At 40.4% G+C, this 14,743-nt stretch overlaps 1 protein-coding gene across 5 annotated transcripts in view; it reads right to left on the bottom strand.

Annotated features, from left to right (window-relative positions):
- GALNT11 (polypeptide N-acetylgalactosaminyltransferase 11) overlaps positions 1-14,743 on the bottom strand; it is a 50,776-nt gene that overhangs the window by 5,878 nt on the left and 30,155 nt on the right. For all 5 annotated transcript variants that reach the window (XM_005480427.3, XM_026796607.2, XM_005480428.3 and 2 more), the window contains exons 7-11: positions 13,660-13,777; positions 11,676-11,828; positions 8,977-9,195; positions 5,799-5,903; positions 827-964 (exon numbers count right to left, since the gene is read on the bottom strand). In XM_005480427.3, the coding sequence (XP_005480484.2) occupies positions 827-964; positions 5,799-5,903; positions 8,977-9,195; positions 11,676-11,828; positions 13,660-13,777 (733 nt within the window). The remainder of the gene's footprint in view (positions 1-826; positions 965-5,798; positions 5,904-8,976; positions 9,196-11,675; positions 11,829-13,659; positions 13,778-14,743) is intronic.

The following is a 14,743-nucleotide window of genomic DNA, read 5'->3' as shown; positions in this document are numbered from 1 at the left end:
CCTTTCTTTGTTGCAAAGGGCCTGCATGTCCCAGAGCACACCAAAAGTCTTAATAAGACTGAAATGCAGCCATCAAAGCCTGTGCAACTTCTGTACAAGGCTGCCTGAACCAGGGGCTGGGCCTGGTGCAGTGCAACTGCTTTGGTACATCTGAGGTTTGGTCACAATTAAACTCAGCCCTAATGTCCTGTTAGTGCTACCGTGTCACTGTCATATTTTATGAAAAATATTTTTGCCAGGATTTTTCTCCTGAAAAGCTGAGAAGCCTCAGAAAAGAAATGCAAACAATAATTATCTGATTGTTTGGAATGTGGTTTAGAGGTTGCTTACCAACAGGTGCATCTTTGATTGATTCCATGAGAATTGTTTTTACTTAATGACCAATCATGGCCAGCTCTTTCAGACTCTCTGGTCAGTCACGAGATTTTATTATCATTCTTTGCTAGCCTTCTGATGTCTTCTTTTCTCTTTTCTTTAGTATAGTTTTAGTATATAATTTTCATATAATATATAATATATAATATATAATATATAATATATAATATATAATATGATACAGTATAAAATATAATATATACTATATAGTATAATAACATATAACCTATACATATAAGTTTTATGTTATAGGTTATAGGTTATAACCTATAACATATAACCTATAACATAATATCATAAAATAATAAATCAGCCTTCTGAGAACTTGGGAGTCAATTCTCATCTCTCACCTCATCCTGGGACCCAGAACACCACAACAATGAATAACCACACCTGTCCCTGAGTGAGACACTGATCACAAGCACTGCACAGTGGCAGCCCCTGCACTCACCCCAAACGTCCACTGCTGGGAGCCACCCGAGCCGTGGCATTTCATCAGCCGAGGGGGATCGGACGAGCGAGTTTCAGACACATCCAAGCACAGCAGATTATTCAAAATCAGCTCATGATCCTCGTTGTAAATCCACACCTGAAAGAGGAGATGGAAAGACATTGATTGCAATGTTTCAGGGCAGTTTCATTGAGTCTTTTTTTCAGCTACAGAGGAGATGCTTCAACATCTGGATGTCAGAGATGGGCCTTGCAGGGAGTGGTGAGAACTGAACGCAGCCCCTTCCCTGGGCCCACCTGCATGAAGCAGGAATGTGTAGGGGGATAGAATATAAGTAAATAAAGGTGGTATAGAAAGTAATCTTACCCCCTAAAGAGTTGCAGCTGAGCCAATTATTAAGGATTAGGAGCAGGCCTGATGCTAACAGGCCACACCTGTAGCCAATAAGAACAGTGTTGTAAAAGAGTGGATTGGTGGGAACTGGAGTCAGTTGGCTGCTGTGAGGATGAGGAGGAGTCAGTGCCTGGAGAAGCTACCTACAAGAAACATCAAGGAGGTACAAAACTCTGGCAATATGGAACCCTTGCAATGTACTGATAATAGAACTTCTGCAATATAATGACAACAGGAATGCACTGGTTCATATTTGCAGCTTCAACTGCAATTGGGCTCCTGAACTGACATGACAGAAGAGTTTCTCTGTGATCACACTGAAAGAACCAGCTGTCAGTTCCAACAAACAACAAGGATACATCCAAGCTGCCTCTTGTCTGTCCTCTCCCACATGCTGCTTGAACAGAGCAGGTATTTTTATTCTTGGTACCAGAAATGTGTCAGGCACCTTCAGTTGCTGCCATTCATGCCCAAACCCTGCTGGCTCTCAGCAAGGCACATCTGGCACAGCTGGACATTCAGGGAAGCAGGAACAGCAGCCTGCTCCAACTGCAGGAGCTCCTGGTTCTCCCTCCCTTGACAAGATCACATCTGTGGAAGATCTGGAGCTCTCACAACCAACAGGAGAGTGAATCCCAAACCAGAAAGCAAAGCAGTTCAGGAACTTGGGGGTGTGCACCTCAAAATATCAGAGGGGTAGAGAAAAGAGAAGTAAATGGAAATTGTGGCTCTGTAGTGCAGGGAAGATCCTGGGAGCATCAGGCTCAGCACCCAATGCCAGCTATTCCCAATGCACAGGGCAGCCCTGGCACTCACAGGGCAGCTGGACAGCACTTCCCAGCCTCTGGGGGTGCTGAGCAAGGCAAATCCCTTCCCCTGACATGGGAGCCTGTGAACAAGAGGAGCTGAGCCCCTCATACCTGTCCTTGAAGTACCTACAGACACACAAAGTTCCTGTGCTGTGCTCCTGTTCCAGCCCTGCTCCCATTGCTCAGCTCAGTGCTGCACTTGCCATGCTCACTGTGTAATTAATTTTTTTTTCCATTAAGTCTGCAGGAGTTTCACAGTCACAATATGGCATATCAAACTCTAGGCAGAAAATTCAGGCACATAAATTTTGCTTTGTCTCTTTTTTTGGCCTATGAGACTAAAAGCGGCCTTCTGGGAGGTGCTGGGATTTGGGACACAGCCTCAGTTGGACAGCACTCAGTTCATTATCACAGTGACTATTATAACACAAGGAAGGCCTCCTTGGAAGGAGTGCAGGGATCACATTAAAATTTGCCCCAACCTCAGGCATTTTGTGCCTTCTAAAATAGTTTTTGCTGTTTATAGCCTGCCATGAAAAAGAAAGCATGGCAAGATTAAAGAGGGAGGAGAGAATGGAGAAATGGCAGGACTTGCCAGAGACAATTACTGTGGAAAGAACAATGATGGGGCTGAGTCCAAACAAGAGATGAACCGGTAGGAATGCAGAGAGAAGATGCAGTGACACAGGGAACAGATCTTCAATCAAAGCTGAGTGATGGCACAGAGCACAAGGCAGTGGTTAAACCCAGTGTGAAACTTCTCCAGAAAGGCTTACACAAGACAGCCAAAATTAATTTCAAACTAATTAAGTGTTTAGTGTAGAAAACAAAGGAAAGAGGAAAAATAGGCCCAAATTTGGTTCCAAATCCAGATTAGAGTATCACTATGAATTTGCAGATTATTAACAGATTCAAGCACCAGGAAAGCAAAGCCACCCCATGAGGTTTCTTTGTTACACAATTGCAAGCCTTAGCATACTCCAGAAATTATTAACTAATTTTCTGCTGAAGGCTGAAAGGATAATGTTCAGCTCTTGCTGCAAAAGGCTGTCAGGAGCAACAGCCCCATATAGGAATGAAACTCCTGGCAGGCAGCACAGCTTCTAAAGTCTGTAAGCAGAAAGGTGCCCTCCCAGGATTTATGTCTCACTTCTGAGAGCTCTCTTCTTTTATCCTCCTATGTATTTTCTTTAAAAAAAAAAAGACACAAAAACCCAAAAACAAAACAAAACAAACAAAAAAAAAAAAAAACCACCACCCCAAACACAACCATTTAAAAATGTAATCTATTTTAAAAAAGAGGCAATAGAGGTGCAGGATATTTCCAACCTGCATGCACTTCCTAACTAGCAGAGTTAGGAGATCATCCCTGTGAAGACTTTGGTTTCTAAAACTGAGATTGTGTCCAGTCCCCAGAATTATCCCAAGCTGTTTCTACTACAGTTAATGGAGCATCCTTTTCATTATAACTTACAGACATCATTTTTAATGTATTTTCTAGATACAAAAAACCACTTCCCCCATTATTTTCTTTCTATAGCAAAATTATGAACTGAAAGTCAGTCATGTCAAGCCTGAGAGACCAGGACAGTGTGATGTGCCTGGCTAATTTTCAACTCTACTTAATGATGACATCTGAGTCAACTACAATGAAAAGGATTGCCCATAATGCTGATACAACTGAAAGCTACAGAATACCTCTTATTGCTTTTAAATCCAAGTTAAATTAGATTTGAAATTCCTTAGCAGCCATGAAGGCTAGAGAAAACAAAGCAAGCATAAACCAAAGGTAAACCAGAATTGCTTTTAAGGCCAATCCCATGACTTTAGAGAGGCTGGTCAACTCTCACATGCACTCACCAGACCAAACACAGGCTTTTTTCCTAGGACAAAGGCATAAACCAGATAATTCTAGGGCAAAACCAGCTGAAAATGCCAACAAGCTGAGTGAAACTACAGTTAAAAGCTTCCAATAGTCAGGATGTTTCTTGCTATTTTTATAAGAAGCTGCTAAATAAATGTCATCTTTCTCTACACTGTTCTCACATATCTATAGCAAGATTGTTCAAGAGGTTATGACAGCAAGTTGGCTGAATGCACTCTTGAGATTTATTAGAACAAAATAAGTGTAATAGCAGAAAAACAGTGTTGGTTGACATACTTGGTTGGAGAACAAAATCACGGTGAAAGAAGATAGCACAGCCAGTTTTTATTTATGAAAAATAATTGCTAAATTTACCACTAGCAAAGCAGATTCATGAGACAAGAAGCCAAAGGTCAACAATCAGAGCACAGATTTGTCTCTCTCAGTGCCAAAGGGATAACTGAAATTTGTTCTCCTGGATTAAAAAAAGTCAGAAAAAAGTTTTGATGTGGAAAATCAACAGAGATTTTCCTTCAGGCATGTGGCACTTCATTATGAGAAATATTGCATCAAGGACAAGGGAAGCATAACTGTGTGGACATCATGCCCAGGCTTTCTCACCCAGAATGGCTCAGAATTGCAGCTTTGGCACTGCAAATGTGCAATCACTTGGTGGTGATGCTGCCCATCAGTCACTATTACACCCACACAGCCTTTTTAATTTATAAGACTTGCTGACTGTCCTATAGCTACTGGAATAGAACAAATAGGAAAAACTCCATTCTGATGCCAGCTTTAATTAATGCACCCTTAACACAAACACAGGAAGTGGCCATTTGGTCCCAGTGATGATTTCTCAGTGCTCCAGAGGTGAAGCACAAGGATGTGCTTGTACTTGCTCCTGTCTGACATCTGAAGGCCACGTGTCAGGAGGCAGCCCCAGTTATCTGAGAGCTGCAAACACCCCTCTGGCTCTGTCACACCCAGCTGCTGAGGCCACAGCAGGAGGCAGGAAGTCCCATCAGGTGACAAAGCCTTTTGTTGGGACTGTCACAAATCACTCTGCCTCCACTGCTGCAGTTTCCATACCCTAAAAACTGTTGTCCATGTCATAGAGCATCAAGTCAGCCCAGCACAACCCACCTTTACTAAAGCTGTGCTGCTTTACATCCCATGCTCCATTTATTCTGTGCCTTTGATTACTTTCCTCTTTAGATCCAACCTAGATTTTAGAATTGGGTCCCAAGGGCTCCTAAATCATAAAGTTCTCAGGGTAGTTTTTAGCTATATAAGCCTTTATGGCATTAACTGAAGTTCTCTCTATCCTGGAGACTTTTTATCCAAGTCCTGAATTTCTGTCACCTGCAAGAAGTGAAACAGCAAAGGCCTCATGTAGTGATCCAAAAATTCTCATTAGGTTTTCAATCTATCCCTAACTAATCCCCAGATCAGCAATTCACCTGTAGCCAAAAAACCTCCTGAATTCCTTTTATTTAGCACCAAATCATTCCTGTATCCCAAACTGCAGCCACTCCAGCAGCAGAGGACTGGGTGTGCAGTACACAAACACCAGCAGGGCAGGAAAGGGCTGCTCTAAATTCCAGTGTGAGGAACCAACCTAAAGAGCTGCCACAAATTCTGAAGTGCCAATCAGTGCTTTATGAGCCCATCAGGAGCCACTTTAGGGCAGCCCTCAGCCAAATAGAGAGATTCATGCCATAAAGAAGGAGATTATAACATCCAACACTCAGCATTAGCAGGAGCTCCACAGAGTCCTTGGCCAGCCCCATGGTTTGAATGTCCCTCTGACAGCAGCCTGTCTGCTGAGGAGATGTCACACCAGGGCACTTGGCCAGCAGGAAAACACATTGAATGAATGAATTCAATAAAATTGGGAATCTCATACCTGGTTCTGGTCGTTGTAGTCACACTCCCGAACCACCACCAGCCCTCCTTTCTGACTTGGGTGGCCCTGGGCAACCAGGCATTTGTTGGTTTGGAGGTGATACAGCTAGGAAAGGAAAACAAGTTGACAGTCAGTAAAAAACACCCTAGATCCCTAGTGTGCTCAAAAAACTCAGCCAACACTTGCAGTTATTAAAAAAATCTTCCCTTTTAAAATGCCATTCTGTTTCTCATATAGCTTGGAGAAAAAAACCTGCACTAAACAGTTCCAATTTGCTTTCTAATTACATCAAGCTTTCTCTCTCTGGTACAAGTGTCTCTGCCAAGGTTCTTTGCCCTCTTCACTCTCCACTGAAGTCTAAGGCCTTACACAAATTCTGCTCGGGAATATTGACTGTCCTGTATAAACTGCATTTTACTACAGTTAACTTAAACGTAAGTCTCCTCCTACAACTTCTCTTCATGGAACAGGACAGCCTCCCTGAGAAAGGAGAAGGAATTACTGAAATAAAAACAGCTTCAGAGATTTATGTTGTTTGCAAATTGGTTTTCAAGAGCATTTATGTAACTTATCAGCTGTGGTATTTTGCTCATGGATCAGGGAGAGAGAGAACATTTTACAAGCATGTAAATGCTATTTTTTGCTCTAATGCCCTGCCTAGTCTGATTTAGGGGGATGGTGTATCAGAGGACTCAATTCAGGCCTGTCCTGTGATGCACAACTGTGAGTACCCACCATCAAAGCAAACAAGGAGGCTCCCAGCAAGCTGCCAGTCTCTCCTGATCTGAACAATGATCCCACCCTAAGAGACATCCAAGACATTTTCTGCTGTGCAATGTTTAGGTTGTTCTATTTCAAGAACCAAAAAAACCATTAAGATCTTGATGTATCCCACAGTGGTACTCAGGGAGACAAAACATCTCTAATTGTGGCTGTAAATTACACACATGCTCTGAACTAACTGCTGGCCAGCTTTTCAGCATGATTTTTTTCTTTTCAGCCTGATTATTTTTCTTCCCCTGGTGTGGTGGGGCTCAGGCTCTGCAGGCAGCAAACACTGCCTGCACACTGTGAGCTGAGGGATGGCAGGGCCTCAGATCTGACACCCACATTAAAAATACTTTATTTCCAATCTGGAGCTGGATGGAGAGGAAAAACGAATTTGCTGTCCTGAACTCCAGGCCAGGCTGATTAACCAGCCAGCTGAACCTTATTATGAAGACATCCATGGCTGTCTTGGCATTGCTATTGACTCTACAAATTTTTAGAAACCAAAATACCCTTCCAGTAATAAAAGGAACAAACTGCTTGATCACATGATAGCAAAAATTAGCACAAATACCAAATAATATTTTTCACTAAACACCATTTCTGGAAATAGCTGTCCCAAGGCACAACAACAATTGCCTTGAGTGCACCATGCTTCTCCTGCTCCCCACACACATCTAAAACAAATGACACAAAACATTCAAGTAACATTTCCTCACACCCCAGATCTAGCACAGACCTCATTTTCATCATTCTTCACTCAACAGAAGGTTTTTAAACCATAGACTACATGAGTTTTGTATGATTTTTGTCCTTTTTTTTTATTGGCCACAATGGCCAGCATTGGATATCACTGGTAACAGCTGCAACCATTTGTGATCATTACATTTCTTCCCAGCTGTCAAACCACCACTTATCTGTGGCTCAATTAGTTTTTGAGAATAAACTGAGATTTGGAGTGATTCCTCCCAAATCCTAAAGAGTCTGGCACACAGTGGTGACATTGGCTGATCATTCTGTTCCTTGCAGGCATCTGGAAATAGTTTCTACAGCCACCAGAGCCAAAGCTGACTCTCTCATACAATGCTGGGTATAATTCTTGAACCCCAGAGAACAAAGCCAAAAACTGCATTTTTCTGCTTCTTTTCCCCATTTCTTAAGGGGTGCACAAAGTTTTTCTCAAAATTAAGCCATGGTAAATAACTGCTATGAAGAGTTAACTTTAAGTGCTGCTGAGATAGTCAGATCACTCCATGATTTGTTGGAGTTCTCTCCAACATCAACAATTTCTCAGTTAAATTTCTGTCTGAATGAAAGCAAAAAGCTATTAAATTCTAAAAAGAAGAAAAAAGGTCTGACTAGGGGAGTAACAGCATCCAACAACAAGGGGAATCAGCCCATCAGTTTTATTCAGGGAAACCACATAACAAACTTCACAGCTTGGCTGGGATGTTGCTATAAAAATACTGCACAAATTGAGGATTCCCAGACAGCTGCTTCCAAGAAAAAAACCTAATGGTGCCAAGAGGTCCTGCATGAACACAAGTCCTCCTGACTCACTCCTTGCAGAACCAGCAGCTACTGCAGCCTGGGGGGACATCACTGCTAAATGATTCCAACTATTGAGTTAAAAGGGAACCTGCTAACCATAATCTGTGTGCACATGGAACAGTTTATTCCAGAGTATTTTCTTCCTCAGGGAAGACATTGAGATAGTTGTCTTGGGTTTAAAACAATCAATTATTTTTGGGAAGCATAAAAAGCACACATAAAGTGAATTTGACCCTGGAAAGAGCAGAGGCAGCTGTCTGGTGACTCTGCCTGCATACAAACCCATAAGCAAAGGTGTCAGAGCTAAGGCATGAATTTAATAATGATTTCCTTCATGAATACACAAAAATTTCTCTCTTCACTTCTACTTTGAAGAAAAAAAAAGAGAGGAGAAAAACTCATCTTTTGTTCATTAGCTAGCAGCCAAGACTAGAAAAGCCATCATCAGCCTCAGATGGAAATGTTCACCTTTGCAGAAAATGACCCAGTAAAAGCAATGAGTTTGGAAGCTAATTACACTGTGCTGTTATCATAAACCAACAGAGCATGAATATTTGAGGCCAAATTTCTCTCTATCCAAATCCATCTTCAGAACCAACAGCCATGAAAACACATTCTAAAGACTGCAAAACTTCCTAAGTCAGAACTTCAAGGTAAGAAACCTCATGGAACAGTACCTAGTCTAAGGATGATCTGAAATATAGATCAGACTGATTTGACAAAAAATCTGTTATTCTCAAGACAGCATGTTGCAAAACTTATGGAATCAGACTATTTTTGTTGTATTAGAGCAAATCTTTAAGAAAAAGTCTCATAATAATTAACACAGCAGAATTCCATCTATTTAAGTTTCTCTTACCCTTCCACGCTGGATTATTTTTGGTCGTTTCTGTGCTCTGTTAATAAAAACTGGCTGTGGAGCTTTGGCATTGGGCCCAGATATTTGCATCTCAGGATAGATGTTATCTAAATACCACTTAAAGGACTTGCAGTTCAATCTCTTCCTCAGCTCTACACGGTCGGTGATATTTCCATAGCTCCTCATCCTCAGCTCTGGTCTCAAAGCAAAATATTGCTCCTGTATTTAAGAAAGAGGTTGGGGAAAAGGGGAGAAAAATTTCATATTACTGATTCACAATTTTTTCCTGTTTCCAGAACTCTCAAAATTTCATTTCATTTTGCTAGTGCTTTCAACCAGCAGGTTTCAAATTGGCAGTAGGAAATTGCAATGCTTGCATTGTCACTGGAAGTGAGATTTAATCTTGCCTAACTCTGAGCTAATCTTTCTAACTAAAGGATTTTTTTAAAGATAATTCCTGGGTACAAATGTGCTTATCTTTTTTAGATGCCAACTTGAGGAAGAAACAAATCAGCCCCTGACTTTATTCCTTGGCAATACAGGCATGCTAAAATCAGTAAATAAAAAACAGATGCATGTATCATCAGCAGCCTCTGACAAAGGTTTCTTGAAATTATTTTCACTGTTGTGAGATTCCAGTGTGTTTTGTCTTGCACAGTTTCCAGCCTTCCAACTTTACAAATGGTCAGGGTAAAACCATTCCAGAACAGACCTATAAATGGGACTAATATAATTAAGTTCAGTGGGAACACACCTTAATCATGTGAATAATCAGAGCTGTCACCTGGGTTTTCTGGGAAGCCCAGTTCTTTCCATTCATCTGCATCATCTCCAAAAAGGCTCCCACAATGTTATTCTTTTCCCATTCTATTTTATGATGATGCAGAGTCTTACAGGTTAGGTGAAGACAGATTAAGATTCCAACCCAATCTCATGTGCTGTCTGACTCCAACAAACAGGAACTCATGAATGTACAACATGGCACAAATACTACTGCTAAAACTAGGAAAAAAATCCCCTTTTAGCATTTAATTCCAGATAGATTTACAGAGCCCACAGAAAAGGCATTGTGTTTGCATATTAATTTGTTTTCTAGGTACCATTTAGAATTCAGTTTTCAAGGCACTGAACTATGGTATTTTGCTGGATTCATCTCTATGAGACATCTGGAATCCACCCACCATGACGTGGTTGGGACAGTTTTCAATTATTTCCTGCTCTCTGATGCTCAGAAAACAGACAGCATCACCTCTGGACAAGTTACATCTCTCCTCAGCAAGATCTTTGAGCATTTGGATGTGCTTGATGTATCACTGCTATTTTAACTGCAGAGGAAGGGAAGTGTGCCCTTGGTGTACACTGGACTGTTGGCCAGCTCTGAGGAAGTCTGGAGACAGACTGGATATGACAATCTGGCCTGCTTCAAAAAGCAGCTCTGCTATTCCAATTTCCTCTTTCCTGGTTCAAGTTCAAGTGTTGGTATCCTACCTTGCATGTGATATTTATTACCACTTATAGTTTTGCATTTTGCTTTTGACAGTTATGAAAATTTTGCTGAATCATTTCCATGCCATTTCATTTATTAAATACTGATATTTACTCCTTAAAGTCTTATCTTTGTACTGTGCATTGTTAGATTGCTTTGGTAAATTATACTGGCACTAAATATTTGCATTCTTCTTATAAAAACAAAAATATTTCCAAGTTTTTTTTTCCATACATTCTCTGGCAGCTATCAGAGAATCAAACCAAAAACAGCTGGAAAAGTTCTGGACACAAATCTGTGATAAGAAATTGCTAGAATCAGCAGCTCAAACGTTTGCTGGATAAATCAGTTCAACTGGAAATTATAAGAATCAAGTCCAAGCTTCAGAAAAAAGCCATCATCAATCACAAAACAACAGTGCCCAGACATTGGTGAAAGGGAAGGTGATCGATCAGATCCACCAAAGCATTACAGAGATGAGGAATGGAGATAAAAATTAATGACCTCTAAGAGGTTCCTCAAATTGAAGATCAAGGTAAAGGATGGGGAATGAAACATAAACCTCTAAAGAATATAAAATGAATAAAATACATCTTGTATAGAAATTGCAGGGACCACAGGAACTGAGCACACAGCAAATCCTGCAGTCTCAGAAGGCAAAATGTGATTAAGTATCCCAAAGATGAGGGACTCAGAAACATCTGATCTATGTTTAAAAGCATCAGTATCAAGATCTGAAGACAAGATTCTGCCCTTGAATCCAGAAGTTAATCCTGATTGCTGTTCCAGGGCAAGACAGATTAAGAAGCAGATTGCTAATTAAAACAGAAAGCAAACAAGCAGCCAAAAAAAATTCCTGTCTCACCAACATGGAAACTACCTGAGGGCACAGTACATGGCTGCCATGTGATACTGATCTGGACACAAAGCAATGCAGAGCTTACAAAAGCTCATCCACCATCTTTTACTTCACTAAAAAGGCATAAAACTCAATCTCCTGTAGGCAGTAAAGTAACAAGGAGGAGACAGAAGGACTCAAAAGCCAAATGAGAAACCAGATACAGAATTTAGGAATTCCTATCAGAACTAACATCAGGAGTTCAGACTACAGAAGGAAAAGCCCATCAGAGTTGTAACAGATCTCACTGTGACACAGTTCTTTGACCAACAAACCAGGCAATAACCATTCAATAACCTTAGAACTGTCTCTTACCTTGTATTCATCCATCCACACGTGTGCCAGCCTCAGTGAGTTGTGAGCCATGGTGTCCTGTCCCCCAGGTGAGCCGTAGGGACGCCTCTTACGGAAAATGTGTCCCACCCTGGAGCAGGGGATGATCAGAAGTCTGCCCCCACACATCCAGATCTGTCCATGAAAAACAGAACACGTTCAGATTGCACTCTCACTGCTCAGATTGCTCACTAACTTCTCCCCTTCTTCAAGGGGTACCTTGGCAGGGTTATACATTATGCAGGATTAGGTGTCAGCAATGTCGGCCTTCATGCCATGTTTTCTGACAAATTAGATTTTTAGATCTCCCTGTTACTAAAGATTATTTTTCTCATTTGACCACACTTTCTACAAAACACATCATGGCTTTCAAGAGACAAACAGAAAATTTTGCTGTTTTGCTCTAACAACCTAGCAGAAAAGACTGGGATATATGGGCTAGGACTCATCCTGCAGATGAGGTTACCTAAATTCATTTACCTGCATGAAAATTGTCCACAATTCTGTGACAGATAACAAAGAGCAGTCTTCATCATCAAGGGAACCTGGAGAGCTTTTCAAATAAGTATAGAAACTTATTGGACAGAGCTGTTGGTTTCTGTTAAGATAGAGGAACTCAAACTCTGTTCCCATTCAGATACTACATTTAGGAGTCTTTATCTGTGGCACCAGGGATCTACACTTTATTTACACTCTACTTCCATTTTGGTTTTTAAAATTGCTTTTTTAACTTCATCTTCCAGCAAATTACCAGCACTGGTCCTTTGCTGGACTAATATGCTCTCCAGGGCCAGAAAATTGTCCCACATTAGCAGTTCATAATCAAGACATGTTTAAAACTCCTTCTAGACAAGATAAAGATTCAACTTCTTTCCAACCCTCCCCCAGAGAGACAGGGACTTCCAGAAGCTCTAAATTCTCTGGATGTGTTCCAATATTTCAAAGCCCTTTTTATTGAAACTGTGTATTACAAGATAACAACAATAATCTCCTCACACTATAAACACTTCTACTCAGATACCTAATAATTACATTTATACTGAAAATTGAAACATTTTATTTATTCAGTAAACACTCCTTTAAAGGTATGAAATTCCAGTTCTTAATTTTGAACCCTAATATTGATTTCAATAACTGACAAATTCTCTGAAGTTTTGGGAGCTTTGTGTCTGGTTTTAGGTTTGTTTGGTTTTTTATGCTAACTTCACCTTTTAATCCCCTTTTCATATCTGTCATGATAGCATATCATTTATCAGGCAGACTCTTCTCAAACCTGTTGAAGAATGCCCTTTACAAAAATAAAGAGAGAAGCACAACATTAAGCACAGTAAGTTGTTTTTCTTTCAGTGGAGTGACAGAGAAGATGAGAGAAAATACAGGAAGCCCAGAATAGCTCCATTTCCAAATCTTCTGATTATGATTTTCTCATTACTTTTTCAGCCAAAATGACTCCTCACCATGACTCTCAATTTAGTTCCAGAAAACTTTACATTTCCAGGTCCTCAAAGAGGAGGAACTGGCAGTTCAGGAACTGCCACAGTGACACTCTTTAAGCAAGCCAGTCAAACTGTTAAATAACTTAATAATTTTCCTGGCTTCTCAGACAAAATCATAATCTTCTGATCATGATTTTCTCATTATTTTTCCAACCAAGATGACTCCTATCCATGATTCTCTATGTAGTTCCAGAAACCTTTACATTTCCAGGCCCTCAGAAAGGAGGCAGAACTGTCCAAGGAAATATACTAAGATGTAATATACCTACATCTTAGCAATATTTCTGTCAGCCACTCCTCTCTAATCAATTTGTGAGATTCATTAGACATTGCTCATAAACTAATTTCAAAAACTTGCATAATTCTTCTTTTCCTTTTTTTCTTCTTTACAGCTATTATGAAAAGCTGCACCACCAACCCAAGAAAAAGCCATAAACATTCAAGCTCAGAGCTGTAAATTCTCTGCTTACCCTAAAGGATATTTCCAGGTTTTCTCCTCCCCAGATGTCCATGCCACTGTCATACTGCCCCAGCTCATTGAAATACTCTCTATCCATGGCAAACAGCCCTCCAGCCATGGTGGGTGACCTGAAAAGGTGCATGGAAGGAAGTTCATTTTCTTTTAGACAGAGAAAAAAAACCTCACAGAGTAATTTTTGCTCAATCTGTTGGTCCCAAACTCCAAACTGATAAACTGACATAACACAATTTAAATCCTTCACTCACTTGGACATGAGTTCTACTCTCAAAGTATTTGCAAAAGCAGATCTGTAAGTGGTATTTGTGAACTTCCATTGTTCCAATATCTATAAATCATATTTCTTTACCTGGTAAACTTGAGGAAAAGGGATAGGACAGAGAAAGAGGAACACTAAGTGCCAGAGGCAGCTTTGTTTCATTATTGACTCAATTGTCAGTTTACTGGCAAATTATTTACACTTTGTGTATTTATACCAATGTCCCTCCGGCATTTCCCAGTTTTTCACCTTGCCTGTATTTTACTAGAAAGTGTTCTATTCTGTAAAAATCTGCATATGATCCTCACTGTTCAATCTCTAGATTGAATTCCTACTGTATCCCAACACTTGTAGGTCATCCACATATTCCAGAGTATAACAGAGTAAAAGCACTACATAAAAACATGGTATGATAGTTGGAACATCCCATGGCTTGGAAAAAGGCTTTTCCCCATCCTTGCAAAAACCCCCTGTGATGAAACCAAGCCTAGGCCAAGATTTCACTGCTTGTTCTCACATAAATTTCTACTACAGTTTCTGTCACCTTAAAAACTGGGTTGAAAGGTTACTCAATTTTCCCACTCTAACACCAAAATACTTTATTGTGGAAAGTCTCTAAAATGCACTACTTTCTGTTGGATGGAAAGCCTTTCCCAAGGTTAAAGAGCAATTTAGGCTTCTTATTCAAAGGAGGCAGAGACCTTTAGGTAGGAAAAATCACTTTCATACTCAGAAAAGGTAATCTTTTGATATTACTACACTTGCTTTTACTATAAAGTTCTCTGTTTTTTTAGCACAGGACTTTTCATAAAAGTGA

The sequence above is a fragment of the Zonotrichia albicollis genome, chromosome 1, assembly GCF_047830755.1.
Source record: "Zonotrichia albicollis isolate bZonAlb1 chromosome 1, bZonAlb1.hap1, whole genome shotgun sequence".
NCBI classification, from domain to species: Eukaryota; Metazoa; Chordata; class Aves; order Passeriformes; family Passerellidae; genus Zonotrichia; species Zonotrichia albicollis.
This window is presented reverse-complemented; position numbering and strand designations above follow the sequence as displayed.